The sequence below is a fragment of the Grammomys surdaster genome, unplaced genomic scaffold (assembly GCF_004785775.1).
Source record: "Grammomys surdaster isolate TR1022 unplaced genomic scaffold, NIH_TR_1.0 126048, whole genome shotgun sequence".
Lineage (NCBI taxonomy): Eukaryota > Metazoa > Chordata > Mammalia > Rodentia > Muridae > Grammomys > Grammomys surdaster.
Genome location: NW_021620860.1, coordinates 146,673 through 163,462, shown reverse-complemented (window position 1 = coordinate 163,462; position 16,790 = coordinate 146,673). Strand labels below are relative to the sequence as shown.

At 44.0% G+C, this 16,790-nt stretch overlaps 2 protein-coding genes and 1 pseudogene across 3 annotated transcripts; all 3 read right to left on the bottom strand.

Moving 5' to 3' along the window:
* LOC114610484 (keratin-associated protein 4-6-like) lies at positions 1-507 on the bottom strand. Its single transcript, XM_028755059.1, has one exon. The coding sequence runs from the start codon at positions 505-507 to the stop codon at positions 1-3; it is 507 nt and encodes a 168-aa protein (XP_028610892.1).
* Positions 508-5,096: 4,589 nt separating this feature from the next.
* On the bottom strand, positions 5,097-5,654 carry LOC114610523 (keratin-associated protein 4-6-like). 2 transcript variants are annotated; one of them, XM_028755120.1, is made up of 2 exons: positions 5,389-5,654; positions 5,097-5,343 (listed from the first exon to the last, which is right to left on the bottom strand). In XM_028755120.1, the coding sequence occupies exons 1-2, from the start codon at positions 5,652-5,654 to the stop codon at positions 5,097-5,099; spliced, it is 513 nt and encodes a 170-aa protein (XP_028610953.1). The 2 variants fall into 2 exon arrangements, with proteins under 2 accessions (XP_028610953.1, XP_028610952.1); XM_028755119.1 differs by having other exon boundaries at positions 5,097-5,654.
* A 10,894-nt stretch (positions 5,655-16,548) lies between these two features.
* Positions 16,549-16,790, bottom strand: part of LOC114610430 — a 437-nt pseudogene continuing 195 nt past the window's right edge.

Below are 16,790 nucleotides of genomic sequence, written 5' to 3'. Positions count from 1 at the left end.
TCAGCAGCAGGGGATGGCACAGCACATGGGGCGGGGGCAGGTGGAGATGACACAGGTGGGGCGGTAGCAAGTGGTTTGGCAGCCGACCTGACCACAGACTGGTCTCAGACAGCAGCAGGGACGGCAACAGGGGCGACAGCAGCTGGAACCACCACAGGAGGGTTGGCAGCAGCTGGAGATGCAGCAGCTGGGGCGGCAGCAGCTGGGGCGGCAGCAGGTGGGCTGGCAGCACACAGACTGGCAGCACTGGGGCCTGCAGCAGCTGGACACACAGCAGCTGGGTCTGCAGCAGGTAGGGCGGCAGCAAGGCCTGCAGCAACTGGAAATGCAGCAGCTAGGTCTGCAGCAGCTGGACACACAGCAGCTGGGTCTGCAGCAGCTGGACACACAGCAGGTGGGGCGACAGCAGGTGGTCCTACAGCAGGTAGTCTGACAGCAGCTGGGCTGGCAACAGCCTTGGCCGCATCCCTCCTCAGAGCAGACAGAGCCGCAACAAGAGTTGACCATGGTGTCAGAGGTGGAGGTTCTGGGTGGATTTCTGAGAGAGTGAAGGTGTTGGGTTTGGAAGTCTCCTTGCCCCACACCCCCTTTTATACCCCGCTGAGTGCCTCATATGACCAGGTCATTATTTCCTTGTTAATATTTACCTTCTTGGAAAACTTAATCATTTAATTACATAATTGTAGTGCTTCTACTTAAATACTCCAAAAGAAAGAAAACGTGACATTTTCTTTTCCTGATGGCTCTTGTGTTTGCAACTAAGACACTTCTTGCATTTTTTCCATAGTGGGTCACCTGTTGTTACAAGTAACTTGTCACACGATTCTCTGGCATTTTGTTTTCTAAATATGGCATTCCCTCCTGTCTGTACACCATTCCCTGCCAATCCTAGAAATGCTCTTCCACAGATTCCAGTATGCATTGTGCTATCAAGAAATGTTCCTTCCAGGTGAGATTCAGGAAGGAGTTAGAAGGAAAGGCCATTTAGAAGGAGGCTGTCCTTCTCTCATGAGGATGATGGTGATTTTGTGTGTCCATTAGAGGGTCTGGGAGATGAGCAGACCTGAAAACGTTCTAAGTTGTTAGAACTCATTCCAGTATCTGAAGTCGAAGAGCTTGGCAGTGGTGCAACCACTTAGAAATAATAGAAACTCAGTTCTTTGTATATCTTTCTGAAGAATGATTAAGAGTGGGGAAATTTTAATTCATCTTTTAATCATGAAACTTAGATTTTTTGCTCACCAAGGCATTCAAAAAATGTACAGCATAGGTAATATACTTTATTAGCATTTTATCACATTTATTGACCTATCTACCTACGTATTTATTTATTTATTTATTTATTTATTTATTTATTTATTTATTTATTGTGTTTATGTGTGTTTGTACATGCACCACGTGGATCCCAGGGTTGGAATTCAAGTCATCAGGGTTGGTAGCACATACCTTTACCTGTTTAGTCTCTGAGTCTCCTTGCTTATTGAAAGATATGTATATGTATATATATGTACATATATGTATGTGTATATATGTATATATGTATATGTGTATGTGTATATGTATATATATATGTGTGTGTTTATTTTTATTTATATAATATATTTCATATAATAAGGCTGTAATGCATACCAGTGGATCTTGAATGAGATTAGCAATGACTCATGAAAGGGAATTTACTTTTGGTCAGAGACTCTTGTGTTGTTTTAAATTTTAAAGAGAGAGAGAGAGAGAGGCGGGGGGAGAGGGAGGGAGAGGGAGGGAGGGGGGAGGAAGGGAGAGAGAGAGATAGATCTCCTTACTTTGGCAATATTTATGCAAGATTTTCTGTTGGCTATTCTAGGCATAGAGTAGGTAGCCCTCACTCCTTTCTGTGAGTGGTTGCACAAGACCCAAGCAGAGGCATAAGATAAAGAATTCCAATGACTTTAATGAAACAATTAAAATCAAAATATGTAGTATAGGAATGTGTTCTATGTACCCTTGGTGGTAGTGTAGTTTATAAATTGTTGCTACATATTAGACACTTATGGGTTATGTGTGTGGGGGTATAGTTTGTAAAGTGTCACTGTGCATCAGGCATTGTGTGATTATATTGTATTTCTTTTGTTTTTTTTAACACAGTTCTATGAAGTCTATTCATTCTTCTTTTGATAGAGGAGCTTAAAAAAGCACAGAGAGGCTAAAACCAAAGCATCTGCCCAAGAGGAAACACAATGTGAGCTGAGCCAGCCTCTGAGGAGCAGAGAGTATGAAGAATTAAGCTTGCAGCCTTGGCTGGAGGTGTTTCATCTTCTTGGAATGCTGCTCACCCATAGAGGCTCAGCAGAGACGTTTCCTCCTGCGTGGTGTCTGTCCTGCTAAATGTCCCTCTTCACATGTCATGACCCTCTGCGTCAAGCTTCTAACTCAGCACATTCTACTTTATGATAGTGGCTTGTGGAGTGGATGGAGGCATAGGAGTGGGTCATTGTATAGACTGGAGAAAAGACAGGAAATAGTTCAAAAGTGAATGTTTATTTATCTAACCCATTAGCCAGACATTCATATTGCTTATGAGGCATTTATAGTGGTGTGTCACCAGATAAAGGCTATGTGTAGAAAGCTGAAAAAAAAAACTTGATTTGCAGAGGAAGATGTGTTTGCTGATGCCCATCAACACACTGCTCAACTCACATGTCTAAGCCATGGCGGGAGGGGAGGAAGGGAGGCACTTATCAAATTATAACACCTATTCTCTTTTGCTCTAGACTTCCCAGTTTTACTCTTAATGCTAGGAAAACTATCAATTAGCCAAAAATATTTCTGAACATCCCTTGACTTTGCTTGAATCTTACACACTATAGAATCTTAGACAAAGACTCCATCCAGGAAGTTCCAAGAGAGGAATTGAGGAACATGGTCCAAAGAGGAAGAAAAAAACATCCAAAGCATTTGTACTAATGATGGGATTATATTGTGGGCAAAGGCTAGGTGTGTGAGTGAGTGATGTTTGCTCTCTATGTGTATGGATAGGTTTAATAAGGCTGCACTGCATACCAATGGATCCTGAATGAGATTAGCAATGACTCATGAAGAGGGATTTACTTTTGGTCACAGACTATTGTGTTGCTTTAAATTCTAAAAACTGTGTGTGTAGATGTGTGTGCGTGTGTGGGGGGGTAAGATAGAGAGGTTTTCCTAGAAAGGAATAAATGTTATTTATATAAACTTTATAATTTTCTTCATGGATTATGTGCAACATGTTTCTGCCATCATGCTTGCATTCTTATTTCTAAGAGGCACAGAGAGATTGAACATTCGTTTTAATGAATGGCTCCAGCTCTTAAGTCATCGATTATGAACAGGTTTTGGGACAGGTGGAAATCTCCAGAAAGCATATGCTGAGACAGAGATCAGCATGCTGAAGGGTCATGGAGACATGTTCTGGGGATCAACTGTCATGGAAGAGAAGGAAAGAGAGTGGGATTAGATACTGGGACAAAACCAAACTGGAAGGGTACCTCGTGGGCAGGCTTCTGGGGAGTTCAGAATATGGAATGACGTGTTTGAAGTATGTCTAAATGGAGGAGGGAAATGTGCTTCTTTATCATGCTACCCAGGAAAAGGACAGCCTTGGGGAAATGTCACTACCTCCAGCAACTGCAGTGGGCTCTGCCCAGATTTCATTCACATCACCTGTCTGCATCAGAAACGGACCCAAAGAAGCTAAGCAAGAAGGAAGGCTCAATTGAGGAAGCTTGAATCTCACTGAGAAGAGGAAAAAAATAGTCAAAAGAGGCAGATAGAGGAAGGCAACTGGGAGTGAGGAGAGATGAGGAGGGGAATGGGGGATTCAGGATCAGGTGTGGGGAAGGACAGGAGAGATGACTAGATAGCAATGAAAATAAATGGAAATCTGCAACTGATGGCGGTGTGCTCTCCTTTTTAAGGGCACCAAAATACAATTCAAATGTAGACAGCCATGTTTGTGAGATTTATGGGTGTAGTTTTTGATGTTACTAGGAGACACAATCTCACAGCAAATTTCCTAATCCTCTAGTTCTTAGTTCTATCCACCTTCTCGTCTACAGTGTTCCCTGAGCTGTGGATGAGGGAATATTTTTTATAGATGTATCTATTGGGACTGTGCTCCACACCTCTGCATAATGATTTGATGTGGTTTTGTGTAGTAGGCTCAACAGGTTATATCTGGGAATATATACATAAAACAGCAGATGATGGAAAAAGAGGCAATAGATTTGAAAGAGAGTATGGTGGGATATATGGAAGGATTTGGAGGAGAAATGTCATAATTAAATACAATCTCAAAAACGAACTAGGTAATTAACTATCTAACTAAGATAAAAAAAATACATGTACCCAGGAAATATATGCAAAGGTTTCAAGGTTTCTTTCTCTCTTTTTAATATTTCTCTCTCTCTCTCTCTCTCTCTCTCTCTCTCTCTCTCTCTCTTTGTATGTGTGTGTGTGTGTGTGAGTGTTTGCAGTTGCTATAGCACGCATGTAATCAGAGAACCACTCTTGGGAGTCAGTCTCCACCCACCATGTGAATGTCAGGTTTGCAGCTCTGAGCAACAGGTTTGTTAATTAACCACCTTTATCCACTGAACCATTTCACTCACCCTCTTTTTTTATTTACATACTCACATATATATTTTTAAAGAAAGAAGCGGTCACATTCAAATTTCATCACCCTTGTATCGGATGTTTATTTTTGTTACACAGAAGTAGTAAAGTATGAACATTTTTTGCAAAAGCTATAAAAGACAATGAATGGATTTTAATGTCATGAGGGTTAAAATGCCTGCTCCTCTAAGAGCTAGGGATAATTTAAATTCCTACAGCATGAGGAAATAGATAAAAATACAAGGTGAGACATGTTGGAGGAGACCTGTTAAGCTATTTGGAGGTTTTTGATAAAATCATTCTATGGAGGAACTTTGGACAGAAGTCAGAATGTGCACACGGAACAATTGCAAACAGGTCTGACTTCTGGGACTCAGGAGATCAAGTCTCTCAAACATTATGCACTTTTTAGAAGGAGGGACTTCATCTGCAGAGATTGAGAAGATAAATGGCACATTCAAAGAGAAGATTTAGCAGCAGGGGATGGCACAGCACATGGGGCGGGGGCAGGTGGAGATGACACAGGTCGGGCGGTAGCAAGTGGTTTGGCAGCCGACCTGACCACAGACTGGTCTCAGACAGCAGCAGGGGCGGCAGCAGGGATGACAACAGCTGGAGCCACAGCAGCTAGACCCACCACAGGAGGGTTGGCAGCAGCTAGAGATGCAGCAGCTGGGGCGGCAGCAGGTAGGCTGGCAGCACTGGGGCCTACAGCAGCTGGACACACAGCAGCTGGGCCTGCAGCAGCTGGGGCGGCAGCACACAGACTGGCAGCAGCTAGGTCTGCAGCAGCTGGATACACAGCAGCTGGGGCGGCAACAGGAGGGCTGGCAGCACACAGATTGGCAACAACACTGGGGTCTACAGCAGCTGGACACACAGCAGCTGGGTCTGCAGCAGCTAGACACACAGCAGGTGGGGCGGCAGCAGGTGGTCCTACAGCAGGTAGTCTGACAGCAGCTGGGCTGGCAGCAGCCTTGGCCACAGCCCTCCTCAGAGCAGACAGAGCCACAACAAGAGTTGACCATGGTGTCAGAGGTGGAGGTTCTGGGTGGGTTTACAAGATGGAGAGAGTTCCAAGTCTGGTCTCTTTCCTTGCTGTTTCTTGCTTTTTATACCCTGCTGAGGACTACTAGCCACGTGACTCCTGTTTATACTATAGAAGATCGGTTAGTTTGAGTTAATTAGTCGTGTTTATCTATATATAGAAAAGGCTGCTTCCTTTTCCTGCTATATTCCTAGCTATCCAACTTGGCAAAGCCCAAGAGAATCAACTTTCCTTTTCTCACTTTGATATTATATCCCCGAAAGTAGACACAGTCCATAGCTTTGTCTCTTTTGGGTTGATTCTTTATTTCTGGTCTTATCCTGGGGAATTATGCTCAGAATGGACTTTATGGTGACGTAGATCTCTGGCAGCAACAGGTTAGAATCAGATCTTACAGGATACTGGTGGGAAAACGGGATGAAAAATTGGTGTTTGTGGAGTGTGAAGGTGGGTGGTAGCTTGTAATCAACAAAGAGTATTGTATTTCTCAAATAGTCAGTCTGGTGTGAACAAGCTTAGGGAGGACCCTAGCAGTTTGGTCTTATCTAATCTCTCAAAGGTGAAACAGTTTTGCAGTGATAATTACTTTTGAATAGCAAAAACATGTTGGCATGATGGAGTCTTAAAAATTATTAAATGTTAGTTCCATGTTATTCAGAGTGGGGTGTGTTAAAGGCATACTTTGATCAGCCTTTTGGTAAGTCAACAAGGTCAGGGAATATGTGTAAGTAATGATCTTAATATATTGTCTACATGTACGAGATTCCCAAAGAATAAATAAAAATAATTAAAAATCTATGTCTTTTCCATATTTTGAGTTATTTTTTTCCTCAATAATGTATATTGGAGACATTTTTGCTTCAGATAAGATACAACTAAAGGCATAAACTTTCATTTGCAGATGATTAAGGGGACATGATATGTGCATGGAAAAAGTAGTTTGTCAGGTTTTCCAAGGGTTGTTGAACTAGTCAATAAAATTACAGTCATGTTTTTAAGTAAGTGCTTTCCCAGTGGACAGTAAGATAACACTGATAGTTAAGGTTGGTTGAATACCTACTGTGTGCCAGGAATTTTTGGGGTCCCCTGTAGTTGTTATCTTATTTCCATTTCTCAAGGACGCTGTAAAATGGATGCAGTTCTTGTTAAGTCCTTACACTGAGGTCCCAGATGGACTGAAGGGACATAGTCAGTCTCTCATGGAATATGAAGAATGGTAATCTCGTGTCATTTCTTACACCTAGGATATTTTACTTTCCTAGAAAGTTTTCTTCTTTGTCACATTAGCAAACTCCTACTCATCCTTCAACACCCAGCACAGCTCACTTCTGATCTTTCTTTACATTGACTGCCCTCACTTTTCCTTTCCCCATTGCCTCTGTTGTTTTATCTCATCCCTCTTTCCAAGGTAAAGCCTAAAAGGTCTTAGTCTCAAGAAAATGTCTCATTTGCGTTTTTTAGTGTGATGCCCTGTCGTGAGTGAGAGATCAGTTGAGTGAATATGGGATTTATTAAAATCAAAGGCACTTATCAATGATGGAGATGATATAGCTGGTTGAAGCAAAGAAGGACCATTCAGATGATAAACTCAGGCTTGGATGGACTTATGTTTCAGCAGTTGACGGTGTTAGTAATCTGTTAAACTCCACCTCCACAGTTACTTGGAAGCGGCCAGGTACGCTCCTCCCCACAGTTACCTGGCAACAGGCAGGTAACCCTGCCCACTATAAAAGGGGCTGCTTGGCCTCTCCTCTCTCTCTTGGTCCCTTGACCCCTCGCCTGCAGGTTGATGTCTCCCCTCCCCCCTTTCCTTCCCCCTCTCTCCACGTGGTCATGGCCGGCCTCTACCCTCTCTACTCTTCTCTCTCTCCTCCCGCTCTCCCACTCTCTTAATAAACTTCCCTTCGTGGAACCGTCTAGTCTGCTGTGATCTGTCCAAGCTGTGTGCCATGAAAACCTTTTATTGGTGCTGAAACCCAGGAATGAAGACTTCGGGGACCTCAGCTGCTGTGACCATACAAGATGGACACAACGCCACTGCCGAGCTCATAAATTAACATCCGCTGCTACAACCCTGTCCTGTGGTGCTGCTGCTGCGAGGCTCAACAAACTTCTACCATGTGAGCTGAGCTGCTGCGGCTGCCCCTGTGGTACTCTGCCATGTGGGCCGGTTAGCAGGACAGGCATGTAGACCCCTGGTTCCACATTTCCTGATATCAGACTGCACAAACTCACAAACAGACATCGATTAATTGGTAAGGAGTTTCCGTTCGGCTTGAGGGACCCTGAACACCGGGTTAGCGCCTGGCCAGCGCTTCCTGGACTAAGGGTTTGGCTTTTCATGGCCCCAGTCCATATGGCCTCTAGCTGATCTTCGACTTAAGACATTGGCCCGTTGGGTGGTTTTTCCCCTCTAAAGTAGCTCCCAGTCCCTCCCCAGCTCTTGCAGCTCGGCCGGAAATCCTGGTACCAGGTGAGAGCTACTTTCTGGCGGGCTCCAGGAGTCTCACAGGGGCCCCTAGATTTTCTCATGACGGCCTGATTATCTAGCTTGAGCCTGTTCTTTGTTACCAGTTTTTCTTTTGGGATACTAAAAGATAACTTGGTAATAGCCACTTTCACCCAATAGGCATGTTGCCTTTGTCCGTACCCACAGACACATACTGCCAGCAGTCTGATAACTGGAAAAAATTCCCTATACCCCTTTCCATGTGTTCTGCCTGCTCCCCACCCAAGGTTCTACCCTCTTTCTAATCTTTCTTTTTTTAATTAATTAAACCAAAATGGGGAATTGCTGTGACCCTAGCAGATGTCTGCAGGTTCCACGCACACTAGCCTAGAACTGATAAGCTTCCCCATCCCCCACTGGCCAGAGTCCACATGGTCCCAGGGAAGATTCCTTGAGCTAGAGTGAACCCTGTCCTTCCCTGAACCTCTCTAGGATGGCTCCCCTTAGATGAGACACTTCCCCTCTTCCTCTTGAGACAGTTTCTTGCCACTGAGTACCCCAGGCCAGGCCTGGACAGACTGTTCTCTCTGCTTCAGGAGCACCGGCTCCTACCATAGTCCCCAGGTGCCTCTTCCATGGGTGAGCCTTTACTGTTTTCTCCCAGGATCACCGGCTCTGCCCCATCTTGTCTCTTCCAAGAGAAAGCCTTTCGCGCCTTTTCCCCTTCCCCTTCCTTCGTCATTTGTGGGTCGTCTGGAACCTCAGTTCCAGCGCCTTGCCTGGAAAGCTAGCGGGTCCAGGGCCCAGTTAGCTCCCCTCACCTCCTCTGCGATCGGTCCCCCGGTTTGCCTGGTCCCTTCCGTCTGTGGTTCTTAGCTCTACTCTGGGTCTTCCCCTTACATCCTGCTGCCTGGGACCTATACCGTCGCAAAAACTAACGTAGGAGTGATATGGGACATGCTTGCTTTTCTTTACTCACTGCTTCCAGAGACACTGGGCAGCGGCTTCCAGCTGCTAACAGGAAGTCCCACCCTGCTGCCGCCAGCAGACCTGCCCGCGGCATCTGTGGCTCGCAACTCTAACCCGCCAGCTATACCATATGGTACTGTTGCCAGCTGTCTTATTCTTGTCTTAGCCAAATGTTTCTTTGCTAATACAAAAATGTGCTTTTCTCTACCTACACAACCTGCCAGACTTACTTAAGACAGGATAAGAAAGGCTCTGTCTTGATAGATTTTTACTACTGCTATTATTCTATTCAGTTACAACCAATCCTTATGGCTCTCAATCTTGTCAAAAGTCTGCTAATCGTATATTTTAAGTATATGGCCGACAGAATGCCCAAAGCCTCTAACAGTTAGCCCAAGATGGTTTCAGAAGACCTGGACACTGGACTCCTAGAACATACAGCCTAGATTGTATGTGGACAAACACAACTGGATACCCTGAGTCAAATGACTTGGCTAAAACAAGCTAAGTCATTTCCCATGTCATGCATATCCATTCCACAGAAAAAAGCCCTGTGGCTTCTGCACTTAGAAACCAAACTGACTTCACCCAAGAGACTATGGAAACCACGGGAACTGTTGGCTAGTGGACTCTGTCATTTTTTAAAAATAATATATAACTGGTAGATTGTTGTTTACTCTTTATCATACCTCTGACTACATTGACAGCTAAGTTTTCACAGATTTTATCTGTTACCTCATTACCTAAACTCAGTTGAAAGACTACTTGTGCTAACTCATGCTGTTATCTGTTTTGTAAACTTATAAGCTACAGGAAACCCACTCAGATCTACCTCTCATGGATGCCATCCAGATAAGTACATCTGCCTAAAATTCCAACTTACTACCTATAACAAAGGGTGGGATCCCTCTGGGTTTCAAATGTACATCTTAGAAAAAATTCTTTCTCCAAGTGTTCTTAACCTTATTTCCTACATCTTGTCAAGTCCAGGTGCATCCAATACAGCTCCAGAAAAGCAACCTTCAGATGCTCCATCTCCTGCCACATACACAGCTGCTTCTACTGGACCTGTTCCTTCTGGCCTATCCTCAGATGGCTCACTCCACAGACCCTGGACATCAGAAAACAGCCAGTTCTCCTAAGACTGGACAAACATCTCCCATTCTTCTAGGTTGCCCCTAAAGACATATCACCCCCTATGTCAGCAGGAAGTAGCCAGATTTCATGACAACCCTATTCCTGGTTCGCTGTCACCTCTTTCTAATTTTTCTTTTTAATTAAACCAAAATGTGGGAATGTTAGTAATCTTTTAAACTCCACCTCCACAGTCACCTGGCAATAGCCAGGTATGCTCCTCCCCAAAGTTACCTGGCAACAGGCAGGTAGTCCTGCCCACTATAAAAGGGGCTGCCTGCCCCCTCCTCACTCTCTTGCTCCTCTCTCTCTTGGACCCTTGACCCCGTGCCTGCAGGTTGCCGTCTCCCCTCCTCCCTTCCCTTCCCCCTCTCTCCACGTGGTCATGGCCGGCCTCCATTCCTCTACTCTCTTCTACTCCTCTCTCTCTCCTCCCGTTCTCCCACTCTCTTAAAACTTCCCTTCATGGAACCGTCTGGTCTGCTGTGATCTGTACAAGCTGCGTGCCGTGAACATCCTTTCAGACGGACTCAACAACGTGTCCAATCATGTGTGTAGATTGCAGAGAAAGACGATACTCAGTGACTACAACAGAGAGAATTTGAGGGTTTTCTTGACTTTATACTGAATGTTGTGTCATTGACTGGGAAGAAAAATGTGAGCAGCATCCAGGCCTTGCAAATATTTGGCGGTATGAGAACGACAGGAAGCAGGAAGAACATTGAGGTCGTGGTTGTATTTTAGGGGTGAAAGGTGAGTGCCTGTCTTGGATTGTAAGAATACATGTAGAAAGGAAAAGCATTGGTGCAATAGTCATTTCAATGAAGTTAGCTAGAGTTAGTTATAAAGTCAACAGACATAGACGGAGTCTTACCAATCAAGAAGAATCTGTTTAATATGCTTCTGTCTCATGCGTGTGAGCCTACACTCTTTTGCCGTCAAATCTTTCCAGATAGTTTTGGCATGAAAAATGCACACTAATAATAAGGACACATGTTGTATATCTATGAATTGTCAAAGAATGAAGTCAATAAAAGTTTTAAAATGCTGCATACTAAGCCATCACACACATGCACACGTACACACACACACACACACACACACACACACGATAAGTACAATGTAAAGATCTTCTAAGGTAAATTAGAAAGAATCCAGTCCCAGGTGAAAACATGTGTCTAGGAAAGTCATAGAAAGAAACTTACTACTGTTGCTTAGCTAAATTAACATAGAAGCAAACTGTCTTCTAGGTGTGTATGCTTATACCTGTAGGTGCTACTCTCAGCTTTAAGCAAAGAAGCTTCTGTTTGCAGCCAACAGCGATCACTGCAGATGTATACAGCTGCCCACAGTGCTGAGAATAAGTGATAACCAATGCTTTGCCTTAAATTAGACTCTTAGCTCACACTCTCTAAGGTTCAGGGAACATCGCCAAAGTGTGGACTAGAAGAATATAAGATTGGGAGATAGGGAGGAGAGCTGTTGACCACCATCCTCCAAGCAAGGCACAGCTTCTGCCAGGACAGACTCAGAGCCACCCGCTCTGATCCTGCACAAGATTGGTCCTGCCAGCAGTCAGTCATGGATTAGGGTGGGGCTCTAATATTCCTGCTCAACTATTGGCTACTGATAGATTCTGGGTGAGGTGGAGTCCTTGCCTTTATTCTCTATACTCACTGACCAGATACCAAATTTAGTAGCACACACACGGGCCTGATTAAAGTCAAGTGTTTCCCAAAACAAATCAAGAAGTAAATGACGGAACAGTTTTTGTAGGAAGGAGGGAAGTGGTGGGGTGGGAAGGAGATGAGAGAGGTGAGAATAATCCGAACATATTATACCCATGTATGAATTTTTCAAAGAAGAAAAATTTAATCAATAAAAATGTAGAAATATGAAATGACATAACTTCAGAAATTGGACATTTGTGACGAGCAGAGTATAATCATTCTCAACTCCCATTTTCCAGAACATAATGTCTTGAGAGGGCATGGAACAGATGTATGGATTTGATATTTAAGAAAGGTAAGTTAGTAATTCACTGAGCAGTTGAAAGGCACACGTTTGTAATTATGTTTCTGATATTATTAGAAAAGCACTCCTCTTGTGGGCTTCTTGTTCTAGTTTGCTTTGCTATTTTTGTCTTATTGTTTGTTTTGACTTTTATTTTCGAGGGTTTTCCTCTCTTTGTTGAGTCTGTGTGAATTTCACATTATGTACCTCAGTCTCACTCATGTCCCTGTGCCCTTGTACCTGTCCTCCACCCATAAAAGAAAAAAAAAACTTCATTGTGGAAGTTGTAGTATGGCACAGTGTGACACCCTTTAGTCCACTTAGTCCACATTTCTTTACTAGCAAATGTTCATTGCAATGTGTCATTGGTCTGGTTTGTGGCCTCTGGCTTGCACTAGACTATTAGTACTAGATCCTCACTGGGGCTCCTCTCAGTTGTTGCCCTGTGTCATAGCCTTGTATCTACAGGATAAGCCCCATTTATGTGGCATTTCATAGATGGGGTAGATGTTGGGGTGGGCCAACTCAAAGGCCTGGATCTTAGCCTGGGTTGTAGCCGAGCTGGTCAGCCTGCCAGTGCTCCTGTGCCCACTCGGCCAGGGCGAGCTCCCTAGCACTGCCCTGGCTAGCTCACCCAATGCCATAGCCAGCAAGGTGCACAGCCAGGTCTCCCAATCTCATACCCTCAGGCCATCTTTCCTGTATGCCATGGTGAGGGAAGACGGAAGTGGAGGGCATTACCACACAGCAGACAAGTTTCAGCACCAGCTCTCCCATGCTCACACCCTCGAGGTGGCTCACCTGAGCCCAGGTGAAGGGTGGGGTCAGCTCCATACAGTCCTCAGGTATTAACATGGCCCCAAATGGCAGCTCAGACCAGAGATGTCTGCCTGGCCTTTGGTGGTAACAGATCCCAGCTGCTTCAGGCTCACAGACCCAGATATAGCCTTTGGTTGCAGTGGGGACCAGGCAGGACCTCACCATGGCTGTATGTGGCATCGCTGGCTGCTCACATTAGACTCCCCCTTGGTACCCTCAAGTCTCAGTTCTGCCTCTCCTCATTGTGCACACATTCTTCTGCTTCTCTTTCTCTTCCATCTCTCTACAACTTACTTGCTCCTCTTAGAGGCACCTGGGGCCTCTGGGTGTCTGGGATTGTCTCAGGAGTGCTATGCCCTATGCTATGTAGCACCAGGCTGGCATTGTCTCAGCTGTGGTCTGTCTGCCCTGACCACATGAGCTTGTTTTTTTGTTTGTCTGTTTAGAGAGGAAGGACACAAAGTTTGATGGGAAGGGAAGATCTGAGAGGAGCAAAAGGAAGGAAAAATATCATTAAAATATTTTGTATGAAAAAAATTAAATAAAAAAGAGAAAAAGGTGAATCGAATAACTTAAAAAAAACCTCACTGATATTTGAAATAAAGGAATTACCACTAATTAAATAGACTTGATTTTTAAACTTAAAAAAGTAGATTAGAAACAGATCAATTGCTTAAAAGGTAAAAAGATGTTCCCTTAGCCGGGCAGTGGTGGCGCACGCCTTTAATCCCAGCACTTGGGAGGCAGAGGCAGGCGGATTTCTGAGTTCGAGAGTTCGAGGCTAGCCTGGTCTACAGAGTGAGTTCCAGGACAGCCAGGGCTACACAGAGAAACCCTGTCTCGAAAAAAAAGATGCTCCCTGAAAAGATGTATGAAAGTGGGAAGAAGAATGTAATCGACTTCAAGGCCTTGCAAATATTTGGAAGAGGGGCAATGAAGGAAGTGAAGTAAGTCATGTGATCCTTTCATGCATAATATAAGAAATAAAATACTAAGAGATGCCACTTTTCATTCACTAGGTTGTCAAAAACCACAAATTTGACAATATAGAAATAAGTGATTTTCTTATGAATAGTTGCCAATAAATGCCAGCATTATTCTTGGACATATGTATATGACAGTATTTTTATAGGATTATTTATATCAGTTCTATTCACAATGTGAAATAAAATAACAGTGCTGAACTGGACATAGCCTGAGTGCCCTTTAATAGGGTGCTAAGGAGAAAATGCTATACTAGGCAGCTTTAGAAGTGAACAGGGTGCCTCTCTCCATTCTATTAAAAAGCAGTATGTTGTTGAACAGCTGTAAAGCCGGTGGAGTAAATGTGCACCACAGTCTATACATTCTATACATTTTTAAACAGCCCAAGGTACAAATGTAAAAATACTCGTGGGCTGGAGAGATTGCGCAGAGGTTAAGAGCATCTGGTCTTCCTCTAGGGGACCTGGTTTTGATCCCTAGCACCCACACAGTGGTTTAAAACATTGATAACTCCAGTTCCAGTGCATCTGATTGTCTCCATAGGTACCAGGCACACATGTGGTGGACAGGCATACCTACAGACAAAATGCTCACACACACAAAATACATTTTAAAAACTGGACACATGCACACTTAAATTTTAAAATGAGAAAATAGAGAAAGTGAGGACATTAGAAAGAAAGGAAGAAAGAAAGAAAGGAAGAAAGAAAGAAAGAAAGAAAGAAAGAAAGAAAGAAAGAAAGAAGTGAGAGAAAGAATCAAAGCAAAGACAGAGTAGTGGGGTGGGTTTACTTACTTGTCTAAGACAACTGAAAAGCCAAACAGAAAGGGAACATAGGTTTGTAGATACTGGCTGTCAAGTAGGACTGGAGATTTTGCCTGCTGGTGTGTGGCAGAGAGAAGCAGAGAGAAGGGAGAGAAAAATCTGTGCTATCTTTCAAGACTGGGGCATCTACATCACCTTTAAACAAAGAGATATCATGTCCTTCCACAACGATAGAAAAGATCTTTTTCTTCTCCGTAGGGCTCAGGGACATAAGGTCTTTAGTTACACCACTGTAATGCTACCATTCCATATCCCAGTGTCTTCTTTCCTAGTCAGGGAATCTGTCTTGGTGTGGCAGAACTGCCTGGACTGGGAGAAGAGACATCCTGGAGCTTACTTTTTTTTTTTTTTAATTAGAATCATCTTCAACTTCATCTTTCCTCTGTTTTCAAATGAGAGTTTACACACACACACACACACACACACACACACTTTAAAATAAACCTTTTATCTCTCACACTCATCCTGTCTTCATATTTAGCACTTTTAGTGCTAATTGCATTGTTTTTAAAAAAATCAATTGATGCCCAATTCTGCTCTCCTTATAGTAACTACGAGATGTTTGTATATGCATAATATCAACACACAGAACATGACTTACAGTCTTCCTAAATGAATTTTCTGATTTTTATCCATGAGTTTTTCAATGTTGTCTAAAAACAAAGGAGATGGTTGAAGAAAAAAGACAAATATTGTTGCTCTCCCTATGGGGCTGCAAACCCCTTCAGCTCCTTCACTCTTCTCTCTAACTTCTCCATTGGGAACCCCATGAGCAGTTCAATGGTTAGCTGTGAGCTCCCAGGATCTAAACCACTAGCCTAGGAGTACACAGGGAAGAACCTATGGCTTCAGCTGCATATGTAGGGGAGGATGGCCTTGTAGGGCATAGGTAGGAGAGGAAGTCCTTGGTCCCGTGAAGGCTGGATGCCCCAATGTGGGGGAATTTAAGGGTGGGGATATGAGACAGGGTGGGTGTGTGGGGGCAGATCCTCATAGAAGCAAGAAGAGAGGGGATGGGATAGAGGGTTTATTGGGGGGGATAGGGAAGAGGATAACGTCTGAAATGTAAATAAAATATCCAATAAATAATTTTTTAAAAAAGGAAAAAAACAAAATATGGGGGTTAAAGTAGTTCTAATTTTTTTTTTTTGTTTTGTTTTCACTCAATAAGTCTTGTCATCTATCCTACAGGTATGGGCAAAACACAAGTTCTTCAGGATGAAAGAGAAATATTAGAGATTGATACGATCACACTGATTTTCTAAGTGGAAAAGTGATGTTTTATTTTGACACAGTGACACAACACAGGAAACCTGGTCGAGTAAGAATGACCAAAGGGCATCTTCATTGAAAAGTTAAATCAGGGACTATGAAGATCAACAGTAGAGAAGTATTGAAGTCAACCTGTGGACCCTTGAGAGTTGTGACCTGGACCTAAATGTTAAGAATCTGGGAATGATTCAATTCAGCAGCTGATACAGTAGAAGCCAATTCACACTTCGATGGGAAGGAAAGGTCCACATGAGGGATTTGGATTGAAGCTAGAATAGCTGTTGTTGGGTCCAATAAACTATAGAGATGTAACTCAGCAAAACAACACCCATTGATACGACTCTGTATGCCCTTGTGGCCAACTGTGGGCACAGAGGTCAGAAAGAAGCTGGATCAAGGGATGGAGGCTCAGCAGCAGGGGGTGGCACAGCACATGGGGCGGGGGCAGGTAGAGATGACACAGGTGGGGCGGTAGCAAGTGGTTTGGCAGCCGACCTGACCACAGACTGGTCTCAAACAGCAGCAGGGACGGCAACAGGGGCGACAGCAGCTGGAACCACCACAGGAGGGTTGGCAGCAGCTGGAGATGCAGCAGCTGGGGCGGCAGCAGCTGGGGCGGCAGCAGGTGGGCTGGCAGCACACAGACTGGC